We start from the raw sequence: 16,253 nt of genomic DNA on the forward strand, positions 1-16,253 counted from the left end.
CAAGGAGATGAATACTAACTGATTTCTATTGTACTAAATAAATAAAAAAACGTTTCATAAATCTATTGTAAAATATTTACAAAATAATAAAAAAAAATTAAATTAGCAAAAATAATTGGAATTTTTATTACTCTATCTATACTCCTTACTCGTAGGTAGGCAACTAATTCCCAATTCTTCCCAGTTTTTTATTTCAACTTTTTACTTATTGTCGAACAATGGTGCTGTGCTTAGAGTTTCTTCATTATAGACTTTGTTTAATACTTGGAGCAATTTTTCCGTCTTGGGCTGCATCGGAAGTTGTCAACAAAGGCATTTACATATAAACTATTGAAGGATGACTTGCACTTCCCAGTCATACAATTCAGCGCCTATCAAACTTTATATATGTCATACACTAAGCGAATAGCGACTAGCGCGAAATTTAAACGAATTTGTCGGTGGCCATCAAGGCACTTTAATCTTACATTAGAATTGCTTAGCAAAGCAATTTAAATTTTCTATTACACAAACTCTACCCCTATTATTAACAAGTGATTTTTATATTTTCGCATGAGTTAGTTTGTATTAAGGATTTTCCTATAAACGAATTCTATGGTTTTGCATGTTTTTTAATAAAAACACTGTTGAGGGACACGTCCTACAGCTATTCACATAGTGGCTTTTCGAAATAAGGCTTTATATGGCAAGTGTTTCAATCCAAAGCGTTTTCAACAAAGTTCGTCCTTGGGGCACAGTGTACCCACAGTGTTGATGGAAATTTTTCAAAAATTGCGACCTGCAGGTTGAAGACAAAAAAACAAAATGAACGGACGGACAGACAGACAGAGAGACAGGCGGCGTAGTGATTATCTGAATGGATGGGTGCAGTAAAATGCGTGTCTATCTCAAACACTTCTTGATATTGCAAACATCCGCACAAACAAGGACATTTATTTTAAGATGGAGAAAAAGTTTTTTCCTGTGTCACTACGCTCGGGATCCTTAAGATTTTATTGCATACTTAATATGCGAAAATTCATTTCAATTCCTTTGCAAACGCCACCAAGTTTTATGCATAGTCACATGAAAATGACTCGGAGAAATATATATCTTTCACGCTTCTATTCATGTAAATCTATATAACACATTTTTTACATTTTAATCCATTACTCACATTATATACATTCTCTTTTCTTAATGCTTTTCCTTTCACACCCATATCGAAAGGATTGTCAAGGAAAAGATAATCCGCTACCTCGGCCTGAGACGTAAGCAAACTAAAAAAAAAAAAAAACTTAGAACACTACTTCTTTTTGCATTAGCAGAGTAGTTTTTCTATTTGCAAAACTAAATCCAAGCCAAAGTAAAAAGGGATTGCACAAGCTGCACCACACTTCAATCTTTGGATATACGCAACATTATGCCTAATCAAAGGACAATTTGTCAAACGATTTTTGCTCTAAAGTTTTATGTTATATCTTAAAAGAAAATATCACGTGGCTTGCAAAACATTCCTGCAGTGCATGACTGTACGAATAAAGCTGGTAACGCCAACTAGCATTTCCGTTCGTCATCAAAACTAATGGGTCCAAAGCCACATCAACCTTAATAAGTGATTAGATTTGAAAGCAATTAAGGAAAAAACCCTGAAATCAGTAAAAACCAACTTGTAAGATTTCTTATATTTTGTATATTTAGTTAAATATCACATACAGTTTGTCTTTTCACTTTTTTTTTGCTGATGTATGCTCATTTGCTATTAATGCCCTAGTGGTTGTGGGTTATAACTTTGAGATAAGTGTGTTTATAGTTTGGCTGAAGTTGTATGTGTGTAGGTGAATTTTCGTCCGTGGAAATAAATAAACTAATAGATATGAGATGTCTTAACGCTTAATGCTTATGACTTCCGATTTTCACGAGTGTTTAATTTTAGAAAGCGACAGATGGAGATAAAGCCCAAGAAAATCATATCCATTACAAAGGCGACGATAAGATATTCTCCGTCTAAAGTCACGATTGGAATGTAATACATTTTCTCAGTACCCTTAACTTTATCAAAGAGTCCATTGGGACCATCTGTGCACCCACTTACACACAAATATATAAGAGATGCAATGCCGCTTGGTACTTGTTACAATATCTTCTTGTTGTTGCTATTATTAGCATTAATGCTGTCATGATTTGTTATTAATTAAATCAATCATAGTCTCACACTGATTAAGAATATATGTGAATCTCAAGTTCCTACATCTGGAATGACAGGTACACGTCCTACTCCTGCTGTGAGAAAAGAAAAAAAAAAAAAAATTAAATGCAGAATGTTATGGAATTATTTAATAGCGAATTTTATCTTGCTTATCTCGAAAAAGGTTGTTTGCCTTTTGAACCGGTTTGTAGTCATATATGTGTTAAAATGCATGTTTTATTACGAACCAGAAGATATACAAAATAAATTAAAACATATTTGGGGTATTAAGTAAGAATATCTTTACGCGCTTCGCATCGAATATTAAATACCCAACGTTGTAAATCCACCATAACGACTGGCAATATTTGAACAAAATGCAGATCGATATGCAGCATAAAAATCTCAAGAAAATACGATAAATATTTCAATATTTCGCCATTGTTTCAGTTTTTAAGCTTCAGTTCAGTTTCAAGCTTAACACCTTGGACTTGTTAATCATCATTTCTATTAAGAATGATTGTCGAATTGACTTTAGTCAATTTATACTAGCAAAAATGTTCACAGTTGATTATAGTTCTGAAAGGTATTTATTAGTATTATAAAACTGGTTCACTCATTTCCGAAATTAATCCATTCCTATTCTTTGAAAAATTTGTGAATAGATGATCTTAGTATTACTTTCACATCACTGCATTTACAATCACTACAGAATATTCAGCGCATTATGCAGTGCAGTTCAATCACAACCTATCTATTTGACATCCAGCAGCTTTAAAAAGCTTTCATCCGCACAATAAGATATATGTATATGCATCATGCATTCTTAATATGAATCGATATTGCTGTATCAGTTTGAAATAAAAGGAATATGAATATGAGAAGAAATATCAACATGAAAATGAATATGAACAAGAATATGAACTATGAAATATAAATATAAATATATATATGATGAATGTGAATAGATGTATAAATATGAGTATGAACATGAATACGACTATCAATATGAATATGAATATGACTATCTACTGAATATGAATATCTAATGAATATAAATATTAGTGTGAATATGAGCATGAATATTAATATGAATATGAGTATGAATATGATATGAATACGAATATGAATTCGACTATGAATATGATATGAATACGAATTCGACTATGAATATGAATATGACTATCTACTGAACATGAATATCTAATATATATGAATCTGAGTATCTAATGAATGTGAAAAGAACACAAATATAGATATGAATATGAATATAAATACGAACATAAATGCATATATTGAATTTGCACAAACAATCCGAAATTTTCGCACTATACATATTATTTATTAAGAAAAGGTGAAAAATATTATACAATATTGTTACACTATTTTTAGCGCATTCCTTATTCTCTTCAGTTAAAACTCGATGCACCGTTCAAATTTTCAGGTACAACACTTGTTGCGAAAGATGACAGTATTTATAAGCAACGCGTTCTCTTCACCACAATCGCTCGCTAATATGATCGACAAATGTATATTGTGCGAGAATTATCAACTTAATAATGCTAGTAAATGATATTCGTAAAGTCTTGTACATATGCAAATATTACATGATTTATCTGTCGCTTGGTCAAGGTGATAATTGATTAGTGAAGCATAGAGTTACTGTGTGAAGACTTCCACAAATGACTTCGATCTGCGTATAGTTAAAAATGGATTGGTTTATTATTATTTTAATAAATTCTAGAAATAAAATTTGGAATAAGTGTTTCTTTGGAAAAAAAAACAATCCCTAGACTCTCAAATATTATTTCTCGTTCACTTGTAATCTTTCGATTTGCAAAGAGCAATACAAAATAATCGAGTTAACTAATATCTTGTTTTGGGGATATTGAACTTTTGCCAAGCCAAAACATACGAAGACTGCAGCCATATACAAGAAGAATGCAACAGTTACAGGAAGTTAAGTGCAAAAAAGTCGAAAAAGAAAAAAGAAAAGAATACCAAATGAAAAGAAAATCTGCTCCAGCTCTACTGTTTGTCTTATGTTCAACAATATTGCATAGTGTCCATATGCTTTGTGTTGCAGACAGATGCATACGCATATATATAAAGAAAAGGAAGTCAATGTCAATGCTATTGCCATTCTACCCCCTGTGTTCTTTTCTGTCTGTTTATGCTGTAACAACGTTGAGCGTTGAGCACAATAAGCTTTACATTGTAATGTTTTTTTCCTTTTGTTTTCTTTGGTAATATTTCTGAAAATGAAAAGAAGAAAATAAATAAAGTTACTGTTATGTACGCTTTGATATGAAATGCATTTGCATGCAATGCATGCAACATGTGTTCCGTAAAGCGTTTTTGCTTTTCATACGTTTTTCATTCAGATGATGCTGAAGCAATCAACATGAAAACTCGCAGATTAAATATGCAAGCACAAGTTGCTGCAAGATAAATATAATCAAGGAAATGAGAAGAGAAGGAGGTTTACACAGTGATATATGAACTATTATATTTTTCATACACAGCAAGCATACGAGTATACTAAATAATAATGTTGCATTTGTAACAGTCACGAATTTCATATCATTCCCACCTGATACTTTATACATTATTCAGCCTTTGCCGTTACGCCGTTTATTCAGACTGAATAAATCTACGTAATTTATTTTTAATCGGGCGGAGATAAAAATTCGACTCAATCTTATTTGCCTGACTTTCTCAGAACCTTTTAAATTAGGACCACAGACTAGATTTGAAAACCATAATTAGTTTAAAGGCACAATTTACATACATACATTACTGAAGTACAGCCACTGCAAAATTGGAAAAGCGATAAGAAAATTTAAAATTCCTTGATGACCTTAGATCAATTTAAAATATAGCAAAAATGTTTAGAAAATCCTAGGACAGAATATATTGTAGTGGCAGCCAAGATTCGCTTCGAAATGAATAGTTTTTTATGACTTCTTCGTTCTTATTCTTATTCGGATTCCTTTTGCTTCTCTTCTTTTTTTTTTTTTTTTTGTGCGTGTCATAAGAAATATTTATGTAATCAGTAGCAGTACACAAGCCATTTATATAAATGAGCGAATTTTAAAGTTTCTTCTTTTTTTTGCCGCAATCTCTCTCGTTAAAAGAACGGAAGTTGTCAAGAAATGACGGAAACTAAATAACGCCTAAGTTTGTTATGTTTTCGCTACTAAAGTCATTCTCGTTCTTTTTGCATTTCCAAATAATTTTATACGAAATATTCAAAACAACAATAAAAAAAAAAAAAAAAAAAAAGCGAACGAATATTTTAAACGATTCACGTTGCGTTTCTAACCTTAGGGCTTGGAAAGTTAATATAGAACGAAATGACTGCTCTTTGCTTGCTGGTGAGAGTCTCTTATGATAATTGTAATTGCAATAGTTATATTAAATGGCATGAATTTTTTCTTTTAAACATTTCCTAGATTCACATTCGAAAGGATATTTACTGGCAGAGGTAGAAATGAAAAAGTTTTCTAGTTATATATTAAAAAATGTTTTATAAATTTTTAATTAAATGAGAGAAAAGTTTAAAGCGGATCAAACTTTTTAAATATATAGAACTATATAGAACTATATTTAAAAACTACACTCATCCCTTTTTTTATGATTTTCTTTTACACAATTTTTTTAATTCTATCATGAATCCGAAAAACAATTTTTTCTTAATTCTAATTTTGACAGTGTCTCACAGAAACTTATGTATACAACAACAAAATACCTTTGAAGAAATCCTGAGATTAGAAGTCAGTCGGCATATGCCCACATATCTGTCTTAGTGCCTTTTTCTACGAACAAATTTCTTCATTCGAATCAAATCCAACGATTGGACTGAACATAACTGACAAACACATTTATGGCTGGCAATATTTTTCACTTCATTCGCAATAAGCGTACACGCCTGTTAACAAGTAGCAATGAATACTTGGGACGTTGTTTTTATTCTTAATTTCAATTTCCATTTTCATATGTTGTATATACTTATGTACTAGATTTTCACTGCACACCAATTTCAATTTGTTTTTTGCTATAGCAATGAATGATTTTTGTTTTGCAATTATGTAATATGGAGTTCACTATTACTTTTTTTGCACGGTTTCTTGGGAAAATATTTACATTTTTTTCATGTTACACGATTTTTTTTTTTTAAGCTATGGAACATAACATCCGATTTACCACATGTATGCATGCATTTTTTTACACGATTTTTTTTTTTTTTTTTGCAAGGATTTCTAAGAAATGCATCTATCATGCGAAAATAGAGCTGGGTGCACATGTAATGTACATACAAAACTAGGGATGTAATATCAGTGCCATAAGTGTGATATGAAACGGTGTTGACAGCCAGAATTTTAAAACTGAGTTTTTCAAGTGATAAGCCTTTTCTCTCTTTCATTGCTTTGAGGTCGTTTAGTTACTAACTACTATAAACTTTTCCTACGTGTAAAGGAAAAATTTGTTATTATATATAAGACAGCTAAGAAAATTGGTCAGCAATTTCCCTACACAATTAGGGAAGCATATCACACAATCACTATGATTACAAAGGCATATGCATGCGGTTTCTTCAAGCCGCCAGTATACTCTGTTCTTTAAACGAATTGACTTGATTTAACCTAAAAATTATTGTCAACTTTTTGGAAGACAGTACGAATAGGCCACAAAATTTTTCCACTCGCCAAGCAGAAACAAAATTTTCATTTACTAAAAACTGTAGGCTTCGCGTCGCCATAAAAAATTTGACTTTCACGAACAGTGGTGAGTACCGTTGCTTTTATGCAGCAGAGAATACCAAGATTACGAAAAACAAGCTGAACGAGTAAAAAAAAGGAAAACTTAATAATGGTCGATTTAGAATGAATATTGCGCCGACTAGGATGATCTATCGGAATATGTCCTGATTGGATCAACTACAAACAATGTAAATCCCGATAGGCAGTTTCCTAGTGACAACTTGGAACTCACACAGTCGCTGAAAATCGACCGTACGGATTTGTCATTCAAAAGAATTATAGCTACTGTGTTCTGGAATAAAGATGAGATCGTTCGTATTGACGTCGTGAAAATAAAATTAATCAATAAGAGGGAAGCATTTATTTATTATTAAAAAGCTTAACAATTAACAAAAAAAATGGCGAGAAAATAAAATTAATTAATCCCTTTTCACGTACTTATCATTTAATCTCTAAAGTCAGATTCTATTTAGTCATAGGCGCACGTCAGCCCAGCTATTGGAATCTGCTTGCGGAAAACGTCCTGAATAATAATAAGAATAATATTTTAAAATTTACAAAAGCATTTAATTTTTTTAATTAGAACACAGGTAAATTGTTTATACAAACATTTTGGAAAAATCATAACTGCTTTCTAAATGCAAAAAAAAAAAAAAAAAAAAAATTAATTATCATAATTTATGTATAAATATTAATGATTCGTTTCAAAATTTAATAAATAAAATGTTTTCTTTCATATAATTTGAATGAATTATACATACAACAATTTGTAAATGCATTCCATATATACAGATACATTTCGTGTAAGCGCAATCAACTATCGTAAATGAATCAATTCAATTTTTACTCAGTTATTTAATAATGCATAATAAACTCTTACGCATGCCGCGAGAGACCTTATTATCGATAATGTTAATAATATTTGCATAAAATCTAGATAAACGAATAAAACGAAAAAATATTGTATTTGCTTTTACGGCGAATTTTGAACACCCAACAACTTCATGCATATATAATATTTAGGCCAATATTAGATAAACAAAATAAATATTGAGCCTCATGATGGAGTTCGACTATACGGACTAAATTCATGAATTTTAACAATCTAAGGATTAATTCTCTGTGAATTATTGATAAAGTATAGCAATAACAATGGAAATCCTCGAACGAAATTTCGTGAAACGTTATATTAGAGTTCTGGTTCGTCTTCTTTTTTCATTGCGAAATTTTTAGATTCTCCAAAATTGAGACAGAAAATACAAACTATTGTTTATATTTTATTTTAATTCAAATTTGTTTGTAGAAAGCTTTTTTATAGGTTATATCCCATTTACACTATGTTCGAAGAGATAATAAACAAATGTTGTGGCAAAAAGAGGAAGGTAACCGAGGGCATTTATCTCTTAATGGAATCAATATAATAATACAGATGCGATATATTACAAGATAACCAGTAAAAATGCTATAGCAGGATACGACTCACCACTAAAGCCTCTGCACCAATTCGTCTAATACAGTTATCTATGTAACGGCTTCACAAAAAATGACGGTATATAGGAAGGCGTTGTCTGGGTCGAAAAAGTGCACCGACCAAACTCAATTTAGTCTAGGCTCAAGTATTCGTTCTTGAGCCAACACAAAAATATTGAGGCCTATATAGGTTGAAGGCCAGAAAACATGAGCGACACACAGACAAGGTTCGAAAGTAATTCCAAATCTATCGATATCAGAAATGGTGGGTTTACATATTAATGAAAGTGTATAGAATATTTCTCTATTTTTTTTGTAAATGGTTCCACTTTTCTGGTTTGAAGCTTTACTCAAACATCTGTAGGTATTAGGTAATATTGGCCGAGTTGTGATAGCCAGCTTATAACACACAGTGGAACAATTGTATACAAACTAACTTGGAAGCCATGAATTCACCATGAGTCCAATATAACCTATATCTATAAAGTGCAATCACAAATGTTACAAAAGGACTAAAGCAATTAATAGACCCAAGAGTTTTAAAGGTTAACATAAAACTAACGTTTTTATTCACAAAGTGAATGCTATGCTTAGTGAAACAATCGACACAATAAAATAAATTTTATTCATAGTTTCTAACAATGTTGTTGTTGTTGTTTTTTAATATCAGAAAAACAAAAAAAGCGTTGAAATTATTATTTATACGCACTGTGTACCCCTGTGTGAAGACCGACAACGGTTTTGCCACCTTTTCATTTAAATGACCATAAGAAATTTGCACATGGCAACAACGCGTAAATGCGTAGACCAATTTGTATAGTAGTGTGTGAGTGTTCAATTGTGGATTCTCAACTCGCCAAGCCGTTGACATTATGAAAAATATGAAAATTGGTTTTGAAATCCTGAACGACCGCATTGCAAAATTTTCCTACATATGTTTACAAACATACATCCATAGCAAATAAATGGCGTAAAATATTTTAGCGGTAATAGCGAGCATTAGTTATGCAACACCTGGTCGGATTCGACTACAAAAGCTTATACGATAAACACGTCCATCTATATATTATATGCTTTTAAGGATGAACATTGGAGTGATGCGTAATTTCATCAAATTGCATACATTTGTTGTTAATCGTTCAGGATTGTTTGCTAGCTTGCTTGGCTGAGTTATTGATTTATTTGAAGCTTTTTGAACCACTACTACTACTACTCTCGATCTCGCCTATCTATACGTGTCTGTGTTTACATGCAAAACTATTTCCTCGTTTCCGGAGCGCGAAACTTTTATAACCCGCTTTTGTGTCGTGCACACGTCATTATTTACATTTAATGCTGAATGTTTAAAAATTATTGCAAAACTAATTAACGAGATTAGGGTAAAATTGATATGAGAAAACCCATCATCATCATCATCATCATCGATGCGAACTGCATGTTGAAATGTTTTTTTTTTTTTTTTAATCTTTTTTTTTTGGGGGGAAAATTGAATTGAGTTTTATTGTTATCCCCCAAGCGACTTATTTACAATTATTGACATTGCACAAAATTTATATTTATTTAATAATATTTTAACAGTTAGATTATAAACAAATACAAAAGTAAATTGAATGTTTGTGTACATGTAATTGAGGAAGGCTTTAGTCTTGAATAAATACTAAATAATTTAAATTAAAATAAATTTTTGTCATAATCCATTCGCTCAGCTATTCTGAATTTTCCACTATTTGCATTTAATTATTGTAATGAACTCCTTTTACATTGTACTTGAAATTTTGACAAATATCGATTTTTCGTTCATAGTCATAGAGCCTTATTACAAGAACATTAGTTCAGCGAACACTTTGATAGGTATAAAGAGCAAACGGCGATGAAAAAATTGACAGTGAAATCAATTTTTGAAGAAACAGGCGCGATGCTCACTATACTTTTAATCATATTTTTATAAAATTTTTTTTTATTCTCCTAAATCGAGAATTTACGACCTGTAGCGATGTTTTTGATAGCTCCGTTTTATTCCTAAACAATTTGCAACAACATTTTTTTAATATGTTTTGTAAGAAATTTTATGGTTGCGCTGTTACTTTCATTGATAAGACCTCGAATATTTTTTCTCTTTACACTCTACATGATTTGTAGTATAGCGTATATTAAGTTTGTGTGGGCGTACGTAACGAGTTCAGATAGAGCCATCATTACTTTTATTTTCAAAAAATTATTCTGAGTTGATCTAAGCATGTCTGTCCGTAGGTCCGAATTATGTCTGTTTATGTATTCTTTTGTTAAATGCACAGACAGCAATTTGTGAGATATTTTGATGAAATTTGCCACACCGACATGCTTTGACCCGCGGACGAGCGCTCTTTAAAATAGTTCGGATCGGTCCACTTTTTCACGGTCTTATTCTGAAAAGTCCTTGTATGGCAAACAATTGCAAATTTTTACAATTTTTAAATTCGCTAAATCTCGCCAACTGAGGAGGAATGAAAAAAATTCTCTTCAACCCGATGGAGACTTGTAAAAGCCCTGGTATTAAAAATAAAATTTGCAACGTGCGAAAATAGTCACAGTTACTTACCGGTTACTATTACATCGAACGGTTTCCCACAATTGCATATGTCCGCGATCAGATTCGTTTTTGACTTTGCCATGAATGAGCGAAAAAAAAAAACACCTTCCGAATTGAACTTCTGATCGACGAAAATCGTATACAAGGCCTGCGGTAATAATATTTTGTTATAAACTCGGGGATACGAGTGATGTAAAACATTTAAGAAGCGCTGTAAAGTGCCTGAAGAGTCGGCGTGAACGACTTCCAATGAGGAAATCTTTCACTCGGTCAAAGCAACGATTCTGAAAAATAATTGTTCAAACTTAAGGAAAGAAACACGGTCCATAAACTCATAAGATACTTTAGGTAACTATAACCGCAAATGGTTGTCATTAAAATCTTAACCAATATCATCGATTAGTTACAATGTTTACACAACTACTATGACTTTTTCTTTTCCTAAAACCATCGCGTCAAAGCAATACAATTTCATGAATGCCTTAAGAGACAGTTCCGGCAAGTCTCTAGGGTTAAGTAATTATTTCATACATATTTTAGAGGACCATTACTGACTACTATCGATAGTTGTTTTGATCGATTGGATATCGTCGTCTTATTTCCATCTATTATTAGGTCATTCGTCATAAATGCATGCATTCTTACATTCAGGAGACTCTTCGCATTTAATAGACTAATGCAAGCAAACCTCATTTTTATCTAAACAAATTATCATTGTTTGTGTATCAACAAAAGGTTTTTTTTATTTTTTATATGTTCTCAATGAAAGTCCGCAGAAAAATGCTTAAAGTATTTTAGAAAGCATCTCTACGTTTTCATTGCACTCGTATTATATCAGCTAGCGACGATAACCACCAAAGGAACCTGCTTGGGAATAAGAGCTGCCAAAGCCTCCATGTCTGCCGTAACCGCTATCTCCGCCATGAACATGATGACCGTAATGTTCACTGTGATGACCGTGATGACCATGATGCCCATGATGACCATGATGACCATAATGATCATGGTGACTATGGCCACCATAGCCCCCCAAGTCGCCACCATAACCACCCAAGCCGCCGCCGTAACCGTGGCCGCCATGACCGCCATAACCACCGTAGCCGCCGCCAAGATCTCCGCCATAGCCGCCATGATGGCCGCCATATTCTACATGCCCAGCGCAAACGGCCGCCACAATCACAGCGAATACGAGGAACACTTTCATTTTTATTGGGTTTTCTAAAACGCGCCAACAAGCAATTGAAACTGATACTCTCTCCAACTAATCGATGCCGTTTTATACCTTTAATAAATCGTATTTTGCCGTTTAAACAATGCCAATAATTGCGTTCAGGTTTTGTAAACTTTTATTAAACATTTTACTTTTCTACTTGCCATAAGAAATAAAAAATGTCATAAATTAGAAAAAATTCGTCATTATTTTCTCATTAATTCGCATGCATTTACACACGAGTAAATGCTTATAAAGATGAGATTAGAAATGCTCGCCTGAACAGGTATTCATGGTATTCATGCAAAAAAAAAGCAACGACACTTTTATTTCACCCAAAAAACAAAAACAAACAAATGACAAGACGAACCTGATTTGAAATTTAAATTTTTATTTATGGTACTAATAACACGAATAAAAGCAGAACGAACTATTAGAAAAAAAAAAAAAAAAAAAAACCACAACAACAACAATATTAACCTTCGAACGAATCTTAGAACATACGCAGCATTACGATAGTTTGTTGTCATTTGCGGGCATTGCCCTTTGGGTATTTGAATCAATTTCCAATAATCCAAAATCTGCTATGCAGCATAAGTTAAAATTTTACAACAACCGCGAAGTGAGTGAGTAGTTAATGGGAAGAATGCCAAAAAAAAAAAATCCACCATCACTCCTTGAGTTCTACAAATCTACTACGATCATTGATACAATACTTCAAACATAAATAATACCTCTTCTCATATGACAAAACATGAACAATTATTTTTTGCGTCCAAGCTTAAAGGAACGTTGCATTTGTTACATGATCACGTTGCGATATCCCTATATTGTGGAATTTCTGCTTGAAAATATATGCCAGTGACCAACACTGTCTTTTCATATCTTCATTGAGGCCAAGCACACTTTTCGCCTGAAAACTGTGCTCTAATGAACCATAACCAGGTCGATCTGACTTATTACCGTCTTTATGAGATTCTAACTTAGAAAAAGCATCAACCAAATCATTGCCAAACTGAACCAGATTTTTTAGTTATTTGTTTGGAACGCCCTTTGCAATGGATTTTTTTTCATAAGTATCGAGGACTTTATGAGGTTCCGAAGTTTCGAGGTTCAATAAAAGACAGAATAGGTGGAGATCCCTTTTGCGGCTTTGGACTCTTGTGCGATGGCTACTTAAATAGTTATACATCACGTCCGTTCCTCCCATGTGCATAGTATACTCTTATGATATTTTTGGACAAGGAATATCAATCTTCTCCTTTAGTTGCTTATATCGAGAGATACCGGGAGACTAGAAAAAAAAAATGATTTGTAGACATTCTTATGGCGTTTCTTTGGGCAAATGTTGTTCCAGGAAACGACCCATTTTTGTTGAACACTATCTTGTAGTTTTCTTTTTCTGTCAAATCCCCCATGATTTCTCTAACGGTCGACATCATTCTTATTCTGTTATCTACAACCCGGACACGTTATCGTCTTCTTAAGCCGCTATGATTTATTCGATATTGTGTATTATTGTGTAGTGGCCGAGACATTCTGTGAAAATTATTCAGCAACATTTCAATTACATAACTATTAGAAGAGCAATGCAATTACTTAAAAAAACCTAAAATACGTAAAGAGATCTGCATTTTAAAAATGGGATGCAGGTCTTCGTCATTGTGCATATGATCTGATTGCTCGCTTCATTTACTAAAAAGGTACACTTGTCTGTGTCATTTCTCGCGTCTTCGAGTCCGTCAAGTATACCGACACAAATGTGTAAATCAGGTCTAAGAGGTAGAGGGACGTGGCTATAATGATTCAAAAAATTCAAGCTATAGGAAGGTTTAAAACAAATACTTTATGACGCATCCGCACTTTGCTAACAATTTGATAAAATCAATGTTTTCTCATTTTATGGCTTGTGTGCTATAAAAAGCGAAATTATCGCAAAATCTGTTTAATTAATTGACTTAATGTACTTAAAAAATCAAATTATCATAATGTTAATCAAGACAGCGAACAATTTCATAAGCTGTTGATATAAAAAAAAAGTGAGCCACTTTAGCAAATGATTGCAACGCATAGAGATATGCATCGAAGATTGCCTGCAGTATAAATACATTTGATCCGCACAAATAGCCGAAATGATTTATTTTGGCCAACAGGTGCTTGCGTGCTCTTGCAAGTTGATAACTGTTGACGAATCTTTAAATAGCTTGATATAATTTTCGCACTTGACTGAAGTCAACAAAGCCAAGAATGTAAACGGAAGTAAGCAGTACGTGTGTTCTGCCAAACAAGTTTATAGATCGCAAACGCGAATTTAAAGAACGGACACAGGGTGTCATCGATTCAAATATATTACGACTTCTCCCCAGTCCTGTTTTTCTGCACTATCTTGAAAGTTTACGCGCCGTAAGTTATCTCAGTGAAGTATAAGATAAATAACCATTCATAACCTACCCATTAAGTGTAAAAATATATATATAACAATTTATCATATATTTCTAAATAGAAGTAATTTCAATAAAAATAATTACTCAAAGACTTCCTTAGCTCATTACAAATTTTCATTTTCACATTTATTGAGCTATTCATACACTAATCCTGGCTTAAGTATTGTTGAGCTTGCATGTAACCTCCTCCATGACTGCCTCAGCAATACGATGGTAATATCATGTAATTCGTTATCTTCTTTATGTTAGAAGGCAATTTCTTATTTTATCTATCTATATATCTATCTATCTTATTCAAGTGTAAATAGTTAAGAACACTTTGACAGTGAAAGATGCGTTCGTATTGAAAGAATTGCAAGAAAGTTTATATCAGCATTTTTAATGAATAAAAAAAAGTGCACACCATCAACCCTGAGAAATACCTAAAATGCACAATGTTCTGTTATAGCCAGCATTAATAGCAAACAGAGGTCTTACACATTTAATAACACTTTTCGTCAATCGTATCCTAGCCAGAGGTTAGTTGAAAACGCAAGAAAAAAAAATATGATTTGGTCAATCGCTCAGCAGGCAAGAATTGTTATTATTATATAATAAAGAATTTATTCAATCGTAAAATTCTTTTTTTACTATTCAATACTCTTTCATAACTCGTAAGAAAATTTACATTTACCATATGTAATAGCCAACCAATACACAGTTATAAGAGATGTTGTCCATTAACAAATAAGAAAATTGTATTCGGTCGTGACTGAATGTTTTATACCCAGCACAGTTAGCCTAAAAGAAAAAAAAAATTTTCATGCCTTACAATAAGGAGTGGGCGCGGCTGATTTTTTCCATTTTCAATCTGTCGCGTAGGCGTGTGCATCCAAAAGCTGACTTGTTTGCAGCAGACATTATATCTACGGACAGATGGACTGCTTTTTTCGATTTAGAATTTAGTGCTGATCGAGAGTGTATGTATTTCGTGGGGTCTGCGATGCTTCCTTCTGGGCGTTACAAACGTTTTCACAAAATGACTGTGCATCTCTCACATACAAAACGATACAATTCGAAAAACACGTAAACTGCGTATCAAAAAACGAATCATTTACCCCACCATCAACGAGTTTTCATTTTTCTATTCTCCCCTCTATCTGCAACCACGAAAGTCAAATCCAATTTTGGTCTCAAACTCTCTCCCGCTGTCCTGCTTTAGTTTAGTTAGCGCATTATCCAATTATTTTCTTTCATCAGTTATTTGCAGGACCACGCAGGATTCACATTAACGAGTAGCGTTGCTGTTGTTTAAGTTCTCTTACAATTATGTCAACCAAAAACATGCTATTCCGGTAAATAGTGCTACTTCGTGCTACTTCTATAATATGGTTCAAAGACAATCAAGGGATAGGCATCAAATGTTTCGGGTTAAATCGCTTTAAAATTTCATTGCTATAAAAAGAGAGAGTAAAAATATTATCTTCTGTGACACAATATCCGTGTGCTAAGGGTTACGCCATAATTTTATTGAAAGCCATCAACCATAACAACAATTTTATCATTTATATTCCTTTATATATATATATATATATATATATGTATATAAATTTTTTCATTTGACTTCTTCTTCTTCGTCATGTCACATCTC

The 16,253-nt window shown here is 32.7% G+C and overlaps 1 protein-coding gene across 1 annotated transcript; it reads right to left on the reverse strand.

Annotated features, from left to right (window-relative positions):
* Positions 1-11,807: 11,807 nt before the first annotated feature.
* Positions 11,808-12,173, reverse strand: LOC119632904 (glycine-rich cell wall structural protein-like). The gene has a single exon (XM_038026059.1). It carries the CDS (start codon positions 12,171-12,173, stop codon positions 11,808-11,810), a length of 366 nt encoding a protein of 121 aa, XP_037881987.1.
* Positions 12,174-16,253: the final 4,080 nt, after the last annotated feature.

Source organism: Glossina fuscipes, unplaced genomic scaffold (genome assembly GCF_014805625.2).
Source record: "Glossina fuscipes isolate IAEA_lab_2018 unplaced genomic scaffold, Yale_Gfus_2 2, whole genome shotgun sequence".
Taxonomy (NCBI): domain Eukaryota; kingdom Metazoa; phylum Arthropoda; class Insecta; order Diptera; family Glossinidae; genus Glossina; species Glossina fuscipes.

What these genes read in the sequence shown, in the direction of transcription:
- LOC119632904 (XM_038026059.1), bottom strand. Translation starts at nt 12,173, where the DNA reads ATGAAAGTGTTCCTCGTATTCGCTGTGATTGTGGCGGCCGTTTGCGCT.